Source organism: Euphorbia lathyris, chromosome 3 (genome assembly GCF_963576675.1).
Source record: "Euphorbia lathyris chromosome 3, ddEupLath1.1, whole genome shotgun sequence".
Lineage (NCBI taxonomy): Eukaryota > Viridiplantae > Streptophyta > Magnoliopsida > Malpighiales > Euphorbiaceae > Euphorbia > Euphorbia lathyris.
The window spans coordinates 7547794-7567159 of record NC_088912.1 but is presented as its reverse complement, the minus strand read 5'-3'; the positions used below and the strand labels follow the sequence as shown (position 1 = coordinate 7567159).

Genomic DNA, 19366 nt, shown 5'->3' with positions numbered 1-19366 from the left:
ATCTACTTATATACATATGTTTTGTGATCTTAAAATGGTGCACATATGCAATGTAAATGATAAAATTCATGACTAGAAAGACAATTTAATGAATTATTTTTCAAATTTACGTAACTTGTCAACGTTAAGGATAAGTTTGTTAGCTGTCAACATTAAGAGTAAAATTACATCATTTTAGATGTTAGAAGTAAAATTATTATGACTGTCGTTAGAGAGATTTTTGTACCTTATTCATTTTTATTTATAGATTCTTATCCAAAACCCAGAATGAGTTTTTTTAGTACAAGCAGCTTGTCTCATCTAGAAATTCCAATCTCTTTTGAGTATTTAAGTGGATATATATTAGTTAATTTTTCTACATTTTTAAATCTGATCAAAGACATTATATTTACTGTTTGGAGTAAAATAATAAAAATGAACTACTAAAAGAACCAAACATACATTAGAGTTGTTACAATGTATGATTATACTAATCAGACTACTTTTATTAATTGGAAATTTAAAAAACTAGCCGAAGGAGAGGTTCATTTATATTTATGGACTCATTTAGATATATGCTACCAAACTAAATTGTTGGCCTTCCGGAATACCCATAACACCCCAATTTCTGTCAAAACCCTTTTCTAACTCATTCATATTTCACCTTTAGCGAAGTGTGCAGACCTTTTCTGGCGAGGTGTTTATGTTTGATTAGAGTTAGTGTCAATGGGTATAATGATGATTTTTGAACTCATTTGGATTGTATATGTGTAATTTATTGGTTTAGAACTTCACATATTGGCTACAACGTTGTTATGCGATAGTTCACATTTTATAATTTTACTTCGCAATTGCAAAAGTGTGAAGCGGTAAACCCATTTGTAATTTGGTAAATGAGAAGTCCTCTGATGATATGCGAACCACTTTTTCAGCAAAATGGGATTCGCATATATCCAAATGTAGAGACTATGATGATATGTGAAGCACTTTTCAGCAAAATGGGATTCACATATAACCAAATACGGAACCCAAAACATGGATTACGATTCACATTTAGTTTTTGATTCGCATATTAAGGTAAAACATGAATATTTTTCCTTCGCAATTAGCTAAATGTGATGCTATAAGGTGAAATGTGAATATGTTATGTTTTGTAAAAAATGCAAATACATCGTTAGAAATGCAAAGTGTTTTCATTTTTATAGAGTCTAGTTGCCAAGGTAAAATAGGATAATAGTATAAAATTCAAGTATCCGCGGAGTTTGGGTTCAAAATGCACAATAACAGTAAGAGGTAATATTGAAATAATGATTAACCTGCAAAGTAAATTGACGTCCTCACAGATAAAGGCTTTCAAAAGAAGATGTTTTCGACATCTTATGGATTTGGATAATATCTCCTTCTTCGGTGTCATTGTTCATATGTTGTTAACTATGGAGATTGAGCATGTTAGATCTTTTTTTAGAGAGATATGGTTTTATATTGGAAAGTTTGAATTGAGATTTGGTGATTGGGAGTTCAGACTTATATCTGGCTTACGATTTGGTGGTTTAGAAGAGATGACGAAGAGGATCAAAAAGCTAAATAGAAGGGAAATAATCAAGAAGTAGTTCATGTTGGTCTCTTGTGAGATAAAATCTAGTTCCAAATTGGAGGGTGAATGGAACTATTAATAATTTTACTTAAGGCTTTATAAAATGGTCTCACAATTAATTTAATAGCACAAGGCTACTCAGAATCAGAGGCAAACTCTGTTTGCTGTATTTAACATAAACAAGGCTTACTTTTACTTCTGAACCTTAAACACTAGGACACGCAACTAGGGTATGCCTCTATGTGACTTGATTAAATATACTATGAGTACAATAGTCAGAAACGCAAGTTATATAATTTTAAGTACGGAAGCAAGCAATATAAATATATCAAAAGGAAAGGGTTAGAGAAATTGTTACGCAGTGATTTATACTGGTTCAGGCTCCTGCCTACATCCAGTCCCCAGAGTACCTTCATATGAGTTTTAATCCACTAGTGAACTCTTTCCAACAGGTAAAGCACAAACCCTTACAATAGATACAGAGGCTCTGTAAAGTACCTTCATTTACACTGAACACTCAGCTATCTATCTTCCTCTCTTACTGTCTACTTATGACCGAAGCAAACAGAAGAGCTTCTGAACTTTTCTAAGCTATTGATAGTTTTTGTTCCAACTCAAAACACAATGAATGAACTTAGAACAATTACACAAATGAATACAATGAGTGTGTATAGAATTTTGTTTTGCTTTTGGAACTTCAATAATGATTCCCTCTTGAATTCAGCATTGATGATCAAGTCCAAATGAAGTAATTGATAGGGCTTTTATAATGACACTTTGAGTCTGATTATTTTGAATTTCAAAATAACCGTTGGAGGGAAACGGCTCTTCTATCCCTTTCATCCTCAGTAGCCAGTGTCCTTAGCCAATGGTTGTTCTTCTCTTTTTCATCCTGTCTTCGGAATGCCAGGCTTTTGAATCTTGACAGAGGCAGACTGTTGTCTAACCAAATGAGGCAAAGATTCCAAGTTGACCAGGGGACAAGCCGTCTGGAGCTTCTACTTCTTTCCTTATTTGGTGATGCATTGTCAGTTGAACAGAGTCAACATTTGATCTTGTCTCTTGTGCTTTGATATTTTGTCTTTCGGAATGATTCTTTACTTAGGCATGGCTTTGTGGATCCTTCTTGTTGTTGGGCTGAAGCTGATCCTTGGACCTTTGATCCATTCTTAAGGCCTTTGCTTATTTCTTTCATACTTACATTTTAATTAAACATACACTTAAACAAACACAATAGTCCAAATAAATCAACATTTCATTTTAATGTGTTATTAATTATAGGAATATTAATCTCATTAACTATTTTTGTCATAATAAAAATTAGTGTGGAAATTGTGTTTCTACAGTGCAAAGGGGTAGATCCCATAACTTACCGTGACCTATTTGAAGTGTTCAGAGATATTGATTGGAGCATGAAGAATGACAGTGAAACCATTAGTATTGCAATATGTTTTTTCATACATCGTTGTTTCATCACCATCGAGAAATCTCGGTTGGTGAATATAGCTTTGCTAGTCCTTGTTGATTATCCAACATTGTTTGATGTGTTCCTATGGGGATAGGTGGCTTGGTATGAGATGCACAAGGCCATGCCGAGAGCTATCTCCAAAAGATGTAAAGTCATTGAGTCTAAAGAAAAGAACGCTCTTGATAAATATCAACTAAGAGGGTTAGCACATGTAGTCGATATATGAATTGTATATATTATTTACGTAGGAATTGTAAAAATATAGTTTACTTGTGTGTATCCCTTGTACATGTTTGTCTATTTTAGCTTTGGAAGGGGACAGAGAGATACTACGTGAAGAAACTAAATTGTATTTCGCCACACGTGCTTAGATGGAAAACGGCTAAAGTCTTGACATTTCCTCAAGTGAATGATATGATTAAGGTGAGCAAGTTTAAATAGTCATAATAAATTTTGAAATCATACTAATTATCATCTATCGATTTGTGATTTATAGGATGCTACTCCTCCACAACCTAAACTTGTTGGTGGAAGATGTCGAGACGAATACAACTTGGTATAAGTTTCTCCTTAACCACATCGAGGGTCATGAGTTTGATTATGACAAATTATTTGAGGCATTTTTTGTTGTTCGGTATAAGGCTAATGAGCAAGATATTGTGGACTATAAGAGAAAAGAGCAAGATGGTAGGAATGATGATGCTAAAAATCAAAAGAGCGGGTATGATGTAATAAGGAGCACGTTGGTGGGGATAATGTATCCCATGACTATGATGATACTCCTCGGGCATCTCCTGATGCGATTTCTGAGATCCAAAGGTTGTTACTTGAGCACGAAAGGTGCAAAGGGAAATTTGTGGTGATGCATACCAAAGTGTCGGAGTTGGATACCAAATTGTCTACTCGGTTTGATGAATTAGGCGCTCGAGTTTCCAAATTAGAGAGAGATGCGTGCACCTTACAAGATTCCAATCTAGGTTATAATGTGTAGAAATTGTCTAATGAATGTGGAGTCTTTGAATGTATTTTTGCACATTATTTGTCTGAATGCCGTGAGTTTGACTTCCCCGGAGCTGACGGTATTTATTTTAGAAATCCTATAGCTATAGAGTTGTTTCATAGAACCCTTTTGGATTATTAATATTATATATACATTTTTAGTTATTATGATGTATATAATGTTATGACTTTATATTGTGTTTTATACATTAAATCCATATTTTACATTGTGAAATTGGAGTGATTGATGTTCTGAAATTGTGACAAATTATAGTGGTTTATGTTGCGAAACTTGATTGAAATTGACAGAAATTGCATGAAATTTCACATTATTCGCATTTTGGCAGAGACAATTCGCATATGATCAAAATGTGAGTCGCGATTTTATATACTACTTAGCAACTTACATGAAGTGCGAAGTAATTTTCGTATTTTGGCACATAGATTCACATTTGATATTACCATCTTTGCAAACCACAATATACAAAGTAGCCAAATATATACCTTTTAAGAAAGCTCTGTCAACACATATAACATGTCGAATATGTTCTTTAAAATCTTTAAGTGAAGGACTCAAAGCCATGAAGAAATACTTAAAGTGATCATCATCATCGATTTCAATATGAGTAACTGTACCTTAATTAGTACTCTTCAATGTCTCGCAGTAGTCTGGTAACAACATGTATGACTCTTCCGGTCTACCATATTGAGCTTATAATGCCCAACTTCTTGCTCTCCATGCTTGCACATAAGAGAGGTTAATTGTGTGTTCTTTCCCAAAATCGAAAATAATTTCATTAGACCGATAAACTCTATCATCCTGATCAAACTTATTTGCTGGAAGTGTGCTTGCAACATGTTTTCCCGCTTGTCTGTGATGTGGTAGAATTTGATCTCTATGACAAATGTGTTGGTACATCCTATCCATTCTTCGAAGCCTGAACATCTCGGAATTCTGTATCACAATGGTTCTAGCCCGCCACTTACATACATCATCATTTCTACATTTAACTTTAAGCAAAGACTTGTTGGATTTGTAGATCTTCCATTCATATTTCTTGAATTGTATGTCTCCCAAGTACATCTTGCAATTCTCGTTTGTTTAAGAATATATCATGAATATTTGAACCGGTTACCCATGTTAATGCTTTAGATACAATAGGAATCACATGTGCATCATGGATCTCTGGAAGCCACTCAAATGGATCAGTCCTCCTTCTTTTTCTGTCTTCATCATCTGCCTTATATATACTTGATGGGACATGTTAGCTCGTGCCTTTGTTTCGGGAACAACTTTATTAATTGGTTGTGTTTCAGGTACAAATCCATCATCATCATGTTTGGCGTTATAAATACCCAATATATCTTCATGTTCATTTGATCAACAATTGGATCACTACTTGATTGATCCGACACATGGTTTGGACGTGTATTGTCTTGCGAGGGGGTTGCTCGTCTCAACATTCTTGATAACACCCGCCATGAAACATGGAGGACTAAACTGAAGATATTCCCTCGCGAAGAGGGCCTGAAGGAAAAAGGCAAGATCAAAGCCCGCCTCCAAGGCGTATATGGCGTACAGATGGAGATACAGTGTCATTTCATAAAGTCCTTCTTACGATCATCCATACAGCACATAAGGGGAAATACAGTGTCGTCTCATGAGTCTCACTTATGATCCGCCTCACAGCTCATAGTTGGAAATACGGTGTCGTGCCATGGATTCCTACAAAGATCCGTCCTCTGAGAAAATGAGGGGATCCGCCTCATATGGCGATCCGCCTTTGTAAAGAGACAAGTGACTATACGGCGTAACTCACTAGCATTAAACCAATATTAATGATATCTCAAAACCTGTAAGAGTTCGGAGGTTAGAGGATGGAGTTAGACTACATTAAAAGAGTATTACTCTTCATTAAAAGGGCATTAAGAGAAGGTTATTACGGTTATCACTTAAACTTATATAAATACCCTTGTAACATGACAACGAAGGTACACTTACACACTCTTCTTAACCTTGCTTTGTCATTACCGTTTATTCTCTTAAGAAGTTTACTGACTTAGGCATCGGAGTGCCCCCGGTCGATCCCAACGGTGCCTCACAGGGACGCTTTACGGTGTTGTTAAATCTACTGAATATCAATTCTCATCCTTACAACCTCATGGAATTTGTGCATCTATTGTTCATGGTATCAGTTCAACATATAATGACATCACATAGGTCGGATTCTTCAAGCAATATTCTAGGAAGCACCATACATCATTACGATCTATAATAGATACTTTGTTTGGATCGTCTTTTGCTTGCATGGACATTCGTAGGTCAAATGAGGTTGAATCAACACCTATATAAGTGTAAATTCTTTCTTTTAACTTATCCAACTTGATTTTTTAATACCCAGAGCAACTTTGATTCACTATCAACGTATGTCATGGTACTTGCAACTTTTTTCCATTGGCCATTCCACGAAATCAAACAAATAACAATCTCTGTGGACATACTTCTACTGAAATAAGCAAAATTCATTGTCAAATTCTTATAAGAATCATATCATATTAAACACAGACATAGAAAAGGTAGTTCGAAATTGAGTGAAATTGTTTTAAAAATCAGCTTCGCATTTTGGTTTGTCAGTTCGCATTCACACTTTTATATACTGGATTGCATTTTGGCAGATTTAGTTCGCATTTTGTAAATTATGAAGGACTATATAGATAATTTATTCATAATTGGATCGCATTTTATACTAAATGCGAATGATAAAAGATATTCGCAGTTTAGCAATTTGGTTTTGAAATAGCAATTTGTGAACATTCGAACCCTAGATTAAGTGTATCTAACCGCGTATAACACTTACGTATAACTAACCTAACATTACAATTTATTACACTGTATTTAAAAAAACTTATATTATGTTGGAAATCAATGAGAGCTTGATTTTATTCTTGAAAGTGGTTTGAAGATGAAAACTTGAAAGTGATGTGGAGATTAGGATTGTATGTTGTGCTGTATTGTTTGTGATATATATACTAAGGGTATTTTTAAAAAATATATAATGAAAGAGTCTAATTTAGTAGCATATAGCTAAATAGGTCTATAAATATAAATAGACATGTTTATCGTCTCAGTAAATTTCCTTTATTAATATCACATTTACATTACGAGGTAAAACATGCAACTTCTTCCCCAATTTAAAAGGGTAAATTACATAGGTACTGAACTTTACCTATTCTAATATTGTGGCTATTGAATTTTAATTCTTAACAGTATAGCCATTGAACTTTACATTTTTTAACACCGGTGGCCACTCAACGCCTCAAAACGACCGTTGGCGGCCTCAAAATAAAAAAAAAATCAAAAATTTAATGATATTCTAAGGAATTTCATTCTTGAAAATTTTCGTTTTGAGATCATTTAGGTGTTGTTTGGTTAGAAGAGAGAGTGATTTTTTAAATAGAGAAAGCTCCAAAGAGATGATTTTGAAAAATAAAAAAGGTTTAATACATCATTTGCCCCCTAAACTTGTCCAAAAAGCTTGATTGGCCCCCTGAACTTTCAAAGTGTCTCGATAGCCCCCTGAACTTGCATAAAATGTTCAGTTAGCCATCTGAACTTGCGTAAAATGTAATCAATTGATCATTTGATCGTAAAAAAGCAAGTTAAGTGCGAAAGATGTATTCCATGCATCTTAAAAAAAGTAAAACGACCAAAATCAGGGTATGCGGATCTAATATTAGAGAAGACAAGTTTTATAATTGAACAAGTAATAACTTCATTTTTAATTTATTTTTTAATTATGTAATAACATTATAAGATGCGTGGAATACATCTTCCGCATTTAATTTACTTTTTTGCGATCGAGTGATCAATTAATTACATTTTACGCAAATTTAGGATGCTAACTGAACATTTTGTGCAAGTTCAGAGAGCTATGGAAACATTTTGAAAGTTTAGGGGCCAATCAAGCTTTTTGAACAAGTTCAGGGAGCAAATAATGTATTAAGCCAATAAAAAAATATAGTTTTATGATAATTCAGGGAGCAAATAATGTATTAAGTCAATAAAAAAAATATAGTTTTATGATAAATAAGCAATGTTCTAAAATTTTTTATTTGAGATTAAAAAGTTGCTAAAATCTGGGTTTTTCGATGAAAATAGAGAATTTTAGAAAATAAGTCCTGCTAAGAAAGGACGCAACAAACTGAGTAAGTAAAAAAAAGTGAAACTTCCCGAGTGGATCCTACCCTGTTTTTACCATAAAAATGGGAGCTCGGCCAACAGGTTCGGAAGATGCTCGACCAAATCAAACCACCCGGGAGAGGTACGAAGTTACTCGACCAACGCAACGGGAGAGGTACGAAGTTACTCGACTGTTAAGGAGATGGGGACGGAACGGACTTGCTCTAAGGGGGTATTGTTACCGGGGTTCTGAACAAGTTTTTTTTTTCTTAAATATTTTTGTTTTGAGACCATTACCAGTCATTTTGAGGAATTAGTTAAAATTAAATATTGACTTGATATTAAAAATGTAAATTTTAATAGTCATAATATTAAAATATTAAAATGGATAAAATGCTTGAATTTTAATTATATTCAATGACTGAATATAATTTACCCCAATTTAAAAGGAACAAAACCTCATTTAACTTTGGTGTATCTAAAATATTGTCATTTGACCATGTGTTATCATTTGGTAATCTACTTTCAAATATTTTTGTAAATGATATTTAATCTAATACTTGGAAATGATATTTAATTCATTTTGATGGAAAAGTTAACTTGCAACAGAACAAAACTTTATAGGTGTCAATTGTGAAAACCTACATTTCTGACATACACCCCTTTAATCACATTATTTTTTAGGGTATTGCTATATACCACGTTCAAATTTCTTATCACCGCATCCATTGGACCATTTTACTCTTGGTATAAAATTTTTATCAAAATTGGAGAAAAAAAATTTTGAGAAAAAATTCAAAATTTTGCCTAAACTGATGCGGCATATCATTCCCACCGATGCGGCATCCGTTCCAACCATGGTGAGAACGGATGCGGCATATCATTCCCACCGACGCGGCATCCGTTCCAACCATGGTGAGAACGGATGCGGCATACCATTGTGGGAATGGTATGCCACATCCGTTTAGGCTAAATTTTGAAATATGTAAAATCGTAAAAATTTTAGTGACGAAAAATACTAAATCATTCAATTTTTTGTGATGAAAAATTAAAAATTCTCCTATTTTTTGTGACGAAAAATGCAAAATCATCATGAAAAATATATATTATTTTCATGAGTACTTTGATAAAAAAAATGTAAATCTTAATGTTTCCGACTCATAATCATCCATTTTCGGAGTTCGGATTGTCACACATCAATTATTTTCATAATTTCAATTATTGTTGTTCGGGTTTATGATTTTGGAGAGAGAATTTTCAGTTTTTGATCAAAATTATGAAAAGAGCCAAAAAGTCCAAAAGTGGCGGTGAAAAGGAATTTGATGGCGGTATTTAGCAGCTCACATATTTTATCATTGTTAATCTAAACTAATTTGGGGAAAAAATCTTCTGTCCCGAATTCCCTGTCCCCTTCCCTATCTCCCATTCAACTTTTGACACGTCCCTTTAACTACACTTTAACCAAAGTTAAGTATATCTAACCATAGTTAGTAGCAATAAAGTAAGATAAAAGGGACACGTGTCAAAAATTGAATGGGGGACAGAGAAGGGAAACAGAGAATTCGGGACAGAGGATTTTTTTCCACTAATTTGCACTTACAATTGCCACGTGTTAAAATTGTAGGTTCTCACAATTGCCACATATAGATGCCACCTGTCAAAATTATGTCACGCAGTGATTTACTATTCAAAATGGGTTAAATGCTAAATATGAGAATATCACGGGGACTAAATAGGGATTTATTCCATTAAAAACTAAAAAGGTCAAAGGCAGATGAAAATTACAAGAAAAGAAACCACCAATTACTTGGGGTGAAGCTTCCTACAATTTTGACAAAAGGCCAAACTTAATGCATCAGCGTAATGAACTGTCTTAATTGCCTACGTATGAAACCATCTTCCAGGCAAATAATGAGTAAATTTCATTAATGATCACTGAAATTTGAAACTTCGTTTTAAAAGGCCATTGGCGAAATGACTTTAATGAAATAAAAGAAAAAATTCACTGACTTTATTAAAATAAAATTCAATGATCTTTTTGAAACTAATTCTAAGGGGGCGTTTGGATGCTCCTTTTCGTGCTTATGTTTGCCGTTTCAGTTCGAAATAGAGAGTTTTGGTGTTTGGTTTGTGACATTCTTGTTTGCCTTTTATGAAAAGCAGCATTAGGTGTTTGATTAGTGACCTCCTGTTTGCTTTTTACACTTGAAAAGCAGCCTTTTACAAAAGCAGAGAATCTCTGCTTTTTGGAAAAGCAGTTTTTTCCAACAGCAAACAGCAACAGCAAACAACAACTAGCAACAGCAAGCAGGAACAGCAAACAGTAGGTAAAACAAACGGGCCCTAAACTTCATTGGTGCAATTAACCCGGCAAATAATAGGAGAATTGGGAACCTAAAGCCGTTTGTGTGGCTGCAATCGAGTCAAGCCGAGCCGAACCGTAGCCTACTCATGCTCACCTCATTAGAAAAATTGACGAGCTTGAACTCAACATTTTGCTTCCTAGAAGCTCGTTAATTTTGTTCACTCACGAACAACTCATTAGCTATTTTTACTAACTGTGTTCATTTGAAATTTGAAATTTGAAATTTCTTTGATTTAAAACCTACAAAACTAAACTTTACACAAATTATTTTACATTTCCCCTTTATAGAAATACTATTATTAAAAAAACTAATCGAACCAAGTTTGCCCATGAGCATGTTGATGAACATTATAATCGAGCCTATTCATGAACTTGTTCATGAACCTATAATCGAATATGCTGCTCACCAGCTTTCGTGCCAAGTTTCACTATGCTCAAGCTTAGTTGGTTTATAAATCGAACCAAACACGGTCAGACTTTTTTTTTGAGCCGAACGCCAAACCGCTCATGAACGGCTCAAGCTCATTTACATCCCTAGCCGTTTCAGAACAAGCTTCCATGTTCTTTTTTGTTGTAAACTCAAGCAAACATCATAAATTCGAACATATATTGTTTGTTTTTCAGAACTCGCCTAATTAAAGATGCTTGTACCGAAATTTCATTTCGTATTTATCAAGGACAACGTATCAAAACATTTGGCTCGGAGACATTATTCCTATGGTCAATATGTACAATAAAAACGTGGAGGGAGCGCAAAAGAATTACAAATTGAGAGGCAAAACAGAAAGAAGAAAAGAAAACAAGGGTTGTTTTTTCTCTTCAATGAAAACTTGAATTGAAAACAAAAAGAAAATCATAAGAAAAGAAACTGAAATTACTAGACAGATATTCATGCACATATAAGGCTAGCTTGCTTACCATTGATATCGTTGATTCACGAACTTCGTGGACTGTCGTCGATCATCATTCCTTTAAGACTCTTTGCTAACCAGATAGCTGTCTCCCTTGGGGAGACCTTATCTTTCCCAAAAGGTTTCAGAACAACTCCAAGCTCTTCTAGTCTGTTCTGCTCCAGCAAGTCGGCGGACAACTCGAGAAGCCCTTCAAGTGCTTCTGCTCTCTGCCTGAATGACTTAACATCTAATATTTCCTTTGCTGGTGCTTCCTCTTCTGTAATTTGAGGTTTCGTAGGCTCGGTAGAATCTGATTTTGGAACTGTATTTGTCATATCTGTGCCTTTATTACCAGAATGATCTGAAATATTTGATTTCAAACTCGTATCTTCGGAGCAATTTGATGATTTAAGAGTCGCGGGCGTACTCATGTTCCTCAATTCCAATTCGTCTCTTACTACATTTAGTAGCCTTCCGACATCCATGTTTTGAACCCCCATTTCCATAGTTTCCATAACAGGCTGCTCACTCCCAACACGAAAGCTACTGTGTCGTATCACATGTATGACCTCGTCAAAAGCAGGAGGAAGATGGGCAGCAGTAGACTTGTCAACTGTTGGATTTTGCAAATTGGTTCCACTCTCAAGCTGGTGAAACTTTTCGCTTGCTGAGGTAATGGAAGAAGTAGTTTCTGGCACTGATGATAAAAGTTCTCTTACAGTGAACTTGTCATCACCACTAGATGTAAATGTAAAATTTGATTGAAGCACCGCATCGGGCCTGCTAGTTTGCCTACTTACAAGCGTGTCATCTTTACAAATTCGTATTTCTTCAGAGCTCGAAGCTAATAAATCCAGAGCTGCATCAGAACTTACTTTCACATCAACAGCAGTGGTATTAGTCTGAGGATCAAGGACGACATCAGAGGTTTCAACTGACCGAACTATTGGTTTGTAATGGTTCTCTACTGACAAATTTTCAGATGAGTCAGAATGCAAAAGGGAGGCAAGTGAACGGCTAGGTGGGCGTGATTCGGTATCTTCGGTGCAGGTTATTATATGACCATTAGGAACTGTTTCTTCTTTCTTGGCAGGAAATGGAGTTGTTGCATCATCAGAAAGCTCAAATGCTTGAGCTGACATTGAAGATGAGACAGAATTACTACTATTTGTTTGAATCCCTCTAGAAGTTCCAACTGCGGCCGAATGAGACTCTTCTCTGACCTCCTTCGTATAATGAATAGTTGACAAATCGGGAATTCTGCAATGAATATTTTCAGGAGCTTGGGTTGTTTCAGTCGGACTTAGCTTCACAGTGCTGGTGATACCGTTAGGAACATCATTTCCAGCTTGCCTCGTCCGTCCAGGAAGTGAACTCCGCCTAACCACATTGGAAGGAGGAGTTCTTAGTCTTGACTTTAGAGCAAATCCTTCATCAACATTCTTTACAGGAACAGATGGAGGCACGCCATCATGTCTGGGTCTAGTCTTAGGCATAGAGTCGATTATGGGCAGCTGCAAAGTCAAATTTTTGCAACAAGTAAGAATTTTGATGACTATCACACTGACAGGTCAGTAATTGATGCAGATTATACCTGGTGCTTTAGAGGATGTGATCCCTGAATCCGTTTTGCTGAATCAAAAGCTACCTTTGTTGGAGTAACAGTTGGTGTATCTGCATTAGACTTCACACCAGGAGAAAAGGCATTGGGTTTGAGAACTTTTGGAGATGCTTCAGTGTAATTTCTGTGAGAACCTCCAGCCTTTATACGGTTGCCTCTCAATGGGGAGCCATTTTCTCTAGCTTTCCCTTCCTTTAAAGCCATCATAATGTTTCTGATGGTCTTTGGTTGCTTTGAGTCAATGTTGGATCCTTGTTCATCTTGATCAGGTTTCGTAACTCTATGGTCATCCATTTTAACTGTGAATTGAGCAGGGCTACTTTCTTCTACATTTGACATCCGCTGTTCATTGCAATCTTCATCGTCAACAGAAGCTAAATCTGTTTCAGTGGCTTTATGGTCACAATTTGAGATCATTGCTGGGACGTTTCTATCACTGGAAAGCAAACTATCTTTATCACTACTAGAACTATTGCTGTTCTGGCTTTCAGCCATAGTTCTCCGAGAATGACGACCCACAGAAACAGGCTTCTCAGGGGAACATGTTGAGGGAATGAAGGAAGGACGATATTGATCTACAAATGGCTGCAAGTAAGGATGCTTCAAAATCTCGGATGCCTGATGAAAGTATATACATATTGTTAATACGAGGTCAAGGCAGAGATCTCAAACTTGAGACAGATATTTAGGAGAGATACATACATTAGGCCGATGCTCCGGGCTCTTTCTCAGCATTCCTTTGATCAACATTTTCCTACAAAAAATGAAAAATTAACTATCAGCAATATGCACTGATTTCAGCGTAGATCATCATCAATATCTGCATAAAGACCACCAATTTCCTTGAGATACACAAATAAGTCAACAGACTTGAATGAGATGCTTTATCATGAAGGCATCACTTTGATTTACCAAACAGCGAGCCTTAGTTTGAACATCAATACTTGAAAATAGCCAAGGAATAATATAAGAACGAAAAAATGAATAAATAGATTGAGCTACATTACTATGCAAAATGGCTTAGAAGGCAATTTAATAGGAAAGAGGAATATGCATCTTGCCCACTAATCCTCACCCAAGCCTTGAACCTTATCTAAATTGACATTTTTTGTTGCATATTTCCCTTATTAGGAATCCAGCTAGTCTAGTGTACTTTAGATAACTATTACAAGAAAGAGAAAGACATCTTCTCTTACAAAGCACTTATGCCTTCAGACATGGCCAGCTTGATGAAGGCACAAAAGCAAACATTAGAAGAAGGGGAGGCTATCATCAGCTTTCCTAGTCAATGACTCCTTTTTCTTTGAACCAACTGGATATAATATAACTGAAATTAATGCCCAAAAGAATGGATTGAATTGAACTACGTATGAACAGTACATCCATACAAGAAATTCAGGTACTAAAGATATCTAATATATTATATTATACAGCGGAAGAATGTATGAACTGAAATCCGTCTTTAATACTTGCACTAATAAAAGTATATGTTCAAGCTGAGACATCTTGAATCCGTTTCAAGCTTTTACGTCAACCATGTTTGTATCAGAACAACTTAATTCTAGAATTGTTCCAGCTTGTCATATATCTAAACATGGAATAGGCACTACTGCTGCAACAGCATTTGACCGAGTGGAATTTCATGAAAAGCATTAACAAGCTAACTTCATCTCAGATGTATATATTAAAATACATGACAACAATAAGTTGCATAAAAGTGCAGCAATGCTTACAAAATACATGAGAACAATAAGTTACATAAAAGTGCAGCAATGCTTACAAGGATGGAGAGTAACAGGCTGGCAAAGGGCCAATTGAAGAACGATTTATCTTGCTGATCAATCCTGCCATGTCCTGCAAGACATATATAGGCAACCAGCAAGTGAAAAAAGTGATATATGTTATATGAGATGTTACCAAAAAGTTATCAGAAGCTTATTCAAGACTATATGCTATCAAAAAAGTTATCCCTGAGTTTTTGAGACCACAGCTTAAAGGTAAAAGTATATGGATACAGAAAGAGCAGACTTGTACAGAATGTCTGTTTCAGTCAGTATGACTCAACAAAATCATGGCAAACAAGTGCTACTAGTAGGTAATCACGATGATCAAGAATGCTCTGAAATTTGAACCAAAGAATAAAGTCCATTAGCAGCTAGCACATTTTCCTACTAGACACAAAAAGGCTTGTATAGATACATATTATGTCTGTTATGTCATAATCTTGTTGCAATACAGAAAAGAAATAACTCAAATTGACCTATATTAGCATTAATTATGCATATTTATATCCCAATTAACATTTACTGCATCAAAGTATCTGTTAAAACCAACTAGAATTGGTGGATGACTTGAGTGATAAATTATACAATCTGTTCTAGCAGACATATAACGAAATGGTTGTGACCAACAGTTAGAGGCAAAATTTATTAGAGAAATAGTATAACAAAAATGAACATGGGAGACTTACAAAAGCTTTGAAAGCAGGGCGATGAGCTGCAATCTCATACATACAACATCCTGAAAAAAAGAAACCAGTTTAGCCAAAAGCAAAAGGGAGACATGAACCTTAAGAACACAATCTACGTATTTCATACCCAAAGACCAAATGTCTGATTTGAAACCATAAGGAATGTCTGCAAGGAGTTCAGGGCACATATAATTGGGTGTTCCTACAACCTGCACATAATAATGGTTTAACATTCCATCTTCTTCGGGTGGTGATACAAATACTTGCTTTCATGAAATTATTATATCTAAGGTAAATAACTACACAAGGCACTAACTTATATGCTTCGGAATTTGCCGAATCAGGTAACCTTTATGAAAAAGTTTTACATATGATGGAAGAATGAATAATTGAGAAGTAACAAAGTACTAATACACTACACTTTCTTGGTGGTTTTGAAGCCTTCTTTTGTTAATGTGCAAATGAGTATAAACGGTTCAGAAAAGCAATATGATTTCAGACCATGAATTTCCATGAAACATATGATGGTGACCTCGATGGCCATCAATGAAGTCTTCAAAGAGAGTCTTATTAAGTGATTACCCTATAAAAAAAACTATTGAAAATAATAGAATTCAACTGCAGCCACATGAAAATCAAGTGTGCTTAGCAAGTAGATCAGAATACACACGCTACATCTCCAAAGAATTGTTTTACACGTGCATTTCATAATAATGTTACTCATACATTTATACATGCACAAAACTGTAAGAATCTCCTTTCCATGGCATGGCTCTTGGATGTGAAAATAGATAGTTTTACAAATTCTTGCTTCTCAGGGATGTAACAAAAAATTCACCAAAAACAGGAGAGGTGGATAGACATATATTGAAGTAGGAAAAAGGAAACTTAGCATGAGGACTTTTCATTTATCTGCAAAATATACAGAAGATGATAAAAACTGCCCCTCCCCAGCCCTCAGCCCACCTCCCCACCCCAAAAAGGACAAGAAAAAACGACATACCGAGGAGGCCAAGTCATCTGCTTTTAAAGTTTTAGCAAGTCCAAAATCCCCTACATAAAAGAAAAAGGAAAAATAAAAATCAATACAGCAGCATCATCCAATAAACTTACAGGTAATATCAATAGAAGCAACATACCAAGTCGAACATCTTGATCTTTGGTAAGAAATATGTTGGAACACTGCCAGTAAAACATTTAATTTAACTGATTCAGTCCATAATATTTTCCATGCAAAAAGTAGAGTTAAAGTTGAGAAATCCAGATATACTTATTCACATACTTTGAGGTCCCGATGCAGAACGAAATTGCCATGTAGATATTCAACAGCTAACAGTAATTGTGTAAACCATTTACAGAGTTTCTGTGCAGTTTTAACAGAATAATTAGCTAAAGCCCAAAATAAAATCAAATATATGAAAACTGGAACTAGAGCTTGTATGAAAGATAGCAGATTAGTTTGGATTACCTCTTCAGGAAAATAAACTCCATTTGCCTTTTTCATTAATTCAGCCCTATTATCAAAATACAAAAGACCAGTGTGAATTCGTTTTAAACCAAACAAAAACTACAACTTAATTTTCTACTAGATGTTGGAAACATACATGTCTCCACCTTCACAATATCCAGTTACAATGCACACGTAACAACCCTACAGTACAAATAGGAAAACCTATCTCAGTCTCCAAATAATCCCAGGAAAAAAAAAAAAAATCCAAACAGATGTCTACTAATTTTGAGCTGTACCTTCTCTACCCATGCTTCTTTGAATTCTACAATGTAAGGGTGTTGAATTCGGGCAATAAGAGCCATCTACATTACACAAAATCAAAATATTTCCCAATGAATAAACGCTAAAATCATTAGAAAACTCGGATGGCAGATTGGACATAAAACTATCCGTAAGACCTACTTCTTGATGAGCAGATCTCCTGCATCGCTCCGTTTGCCGAGCAAGCCGGATCTTCTTCAAAACATACCTAAGTATTCATAAACGAAATAGAAATCAAACAGAATGAAAAGAATATATATATACCAGATATGAAGAAAGAGAGAGATAGAGAGAGAGGTACTTCTTCTTCTCGGACTTATGGTGAACTAAAATGGCAGCCCCAAAAGCACCGCGACCGATCTGCTCCATGATCTCATACTGATCCATTCGAGACTCCATGACACTTGAATCGATTAACGAAGAACTCTCAATGTCCCGAACAAAATCAAATTGAAAACCAAAAGTGAGAATCAGAAGGCAACATTTGGAATCTCATTTCCAAAAAGTCGAAATCTCCAGGGCTACCTCCTCTCCTGCTCGTAGATCCAGTAAAGCCAATGACAAGGATGGAGTCATTTGAGCAGCAATGCAGTGTACTGCGCCATATTTATGTAGAAAAGCGACAGATTCAGTTGTGAAATAGAATCATTTAATATCTTTCCTTTTTGTACTCCTCCATATTTTCGCCTAAATATTTTCTCGGAATTGCTATTTTACTCATGTACTCACACACAGTCCACACACTCAGTCTCTAGTTTCTGCCATTGGAGGAAAATTTTGAAACAGAAAATCTTATTTCTCGGCTGCGTTACATCGTTTTTAAGGCTTTAGTAACGAATAATAACCAAGAGAAGAAGGTTTTTCTCTGCTCTTCTACGCCGACACAACCAGCTCAACCCCTGCTAGTTGAGCTTTCTTTGTTGTTCATTTTTTAGTTTTTTAATCTTAACAATCATTGTTCATAATTTAATTATTTATCATTATTGCCTTTATTTGATTGTTTTTTTCTTTTTTGGATAAACGTCTATACTTTTTACAATAATAGATTATAAAATGATATTCTTTAATCTCATAAGTGTGGGTAAAAAGAAAAAAAACAGTGTTGTTTCCAGGTAAAAAGAAAAAAACAGTGTTGTTTCGGGGTAAAAAGAAAAAACAGTGTCGATCGGATGGATAAACGCTCTAAAAATTATGATTTTGAAAAATAAAAAATGTGGTTTCATAGTATGATAAACAAGTTTAATTTTTAAAAACTTCTATTTTGATATCGCTAACGGCCAAATTTAATAAACTCAATCTAAAAGTGATTGAAATTGTTAACAGTACCAACTATATAATTATTTTTGCTCCAAAGAATAGCACAAGTACTAAGTTGATAAAACATGAAACTATTGGATTTTTTTTCTACTTATTTTTTTTTTCATTAAAGAGCCTCTATTTCGTATTTGCTTAGGACTAATAAAATATCAAGATCTACTCTAAAAAAACTCAATGAAACCGTTCCCGAAATGAAAACTAAAAAATGGAGTAAACGGATCTTGGCCTATTTATGGTTCGTCTGTAACCTAATCTGATTAGAATTAGGGTTAGGATTTAACCTAACTATAAATAGATAGCTAGGGAAACTAAAACTCTAGCACAATATAATAGAAAAATAGTTTCTCTCTCTCCCTTTGTCTTCGAGTTTCGTTCTTAGTTCGTGAATCAATAATGATTACTCATTGGGTGTGGTAACCTCCTAGATCAGTGATACGGAACCAATGTCAATTACTTTCGCTGCTATTCAACGGATATGCGCTATAAAAGATAAGCGTAAATTTGTTGATTTACTTATTATTAGATCCGGGTTCATTATCCATCCCTTAGAGGTTAGAGAAATCCATTAGACTTCTCCAATGAAATCTACATATATTTATTTAATTATGTTATATATGAATATAAACTTTTAATTATATTGCATATTACTGAAGCGATATTATCCCGACGCCCATGTGGTCTTTCTTCTCATATCCCTGCTAGGGTTTCT

At 35.0% G+C, this 19366-nt stretch overlaps 1 protein-coding gene across 5 annotated transcripts; it reads right to left on the bottom strand.

Moving 5' to 3' along the window:
* Positions 1-6189: 6189 nt before the first annotated feature.
* On the bottom strand, positions 6190-18264 carry LOC136223424 (serine/threonine-protein kinase Nek5). Of its 5 annotated transcripts, none has more exons than XR_010685963.1 (16): positions 17642-18264; positions 17482-17548; positions 17316-17381; positions 17174-17220; positions 17038-17083; positions 16852-16932; positions 16709-16751; positions 16573-16622; positions 15697-15778; positions 15570-15619; positions 14880-14953; positions 13802-13853; positions 13073-13717; positions 11504-12992; positions 9821-9874; positions 6190-6547 (listed from the first exon to the last, which is right to left on the bottom strand). XR_010685963.1 is itself a non-coding variant. In XM_066011390.1 (15 exons), the coding sequence occupies exons 1-14, from the start codon at positions 17737-17739 to the stop codon at positions 11520-11522; spliced, it is 2874 nt and encodes a 957-aa protein (XP_065867462.1). In that variant the 5' UTR covers positions 17740-18264; the 3' UTR covers positions 8659-9874; positions 11504-11519. The 5 variants fall into 5 exon arrangements, 3 of the variants coding, with proteins under 3 accessions (XP_065867462.1, XP_065867461.1, XP_065867464.1); XR_010685964.1 differs by having other exon boundaries at positions 6190-6544; XM_066011390.1 differs by lacking the exon at positions 6190-6547 and having other exon boundaries at positions 8659-9874.
* Positions 18265-19366: the final 1102 nt, after the last annotated feature.

Excerpts from the sequence above, each read along its gene's own strand:
- LOC136223424 (XM_066011390.1), bottom strand. The coding sequence starts at position 17,739 with ATGGAGTCTCGAATGGATCAGTATGAGATCATGGAGCAGATCGGTCGC. Across the intron at positions 16,623-16,708 it reads AGATCAAGATGTTCGACTTG|GGGATTTTGGACTTGCTAAA; the intron begins GTATGTTGCTTC and ends TCTTTTATGTAG. Across the intron at positions 15,779-16,572 it reads CAGATGACTTGGCCTCCTCG|GTTGTAGGAACACCCAATTA; the intron begins GTATGTCGTTTT and ends TATTATGTGCAG.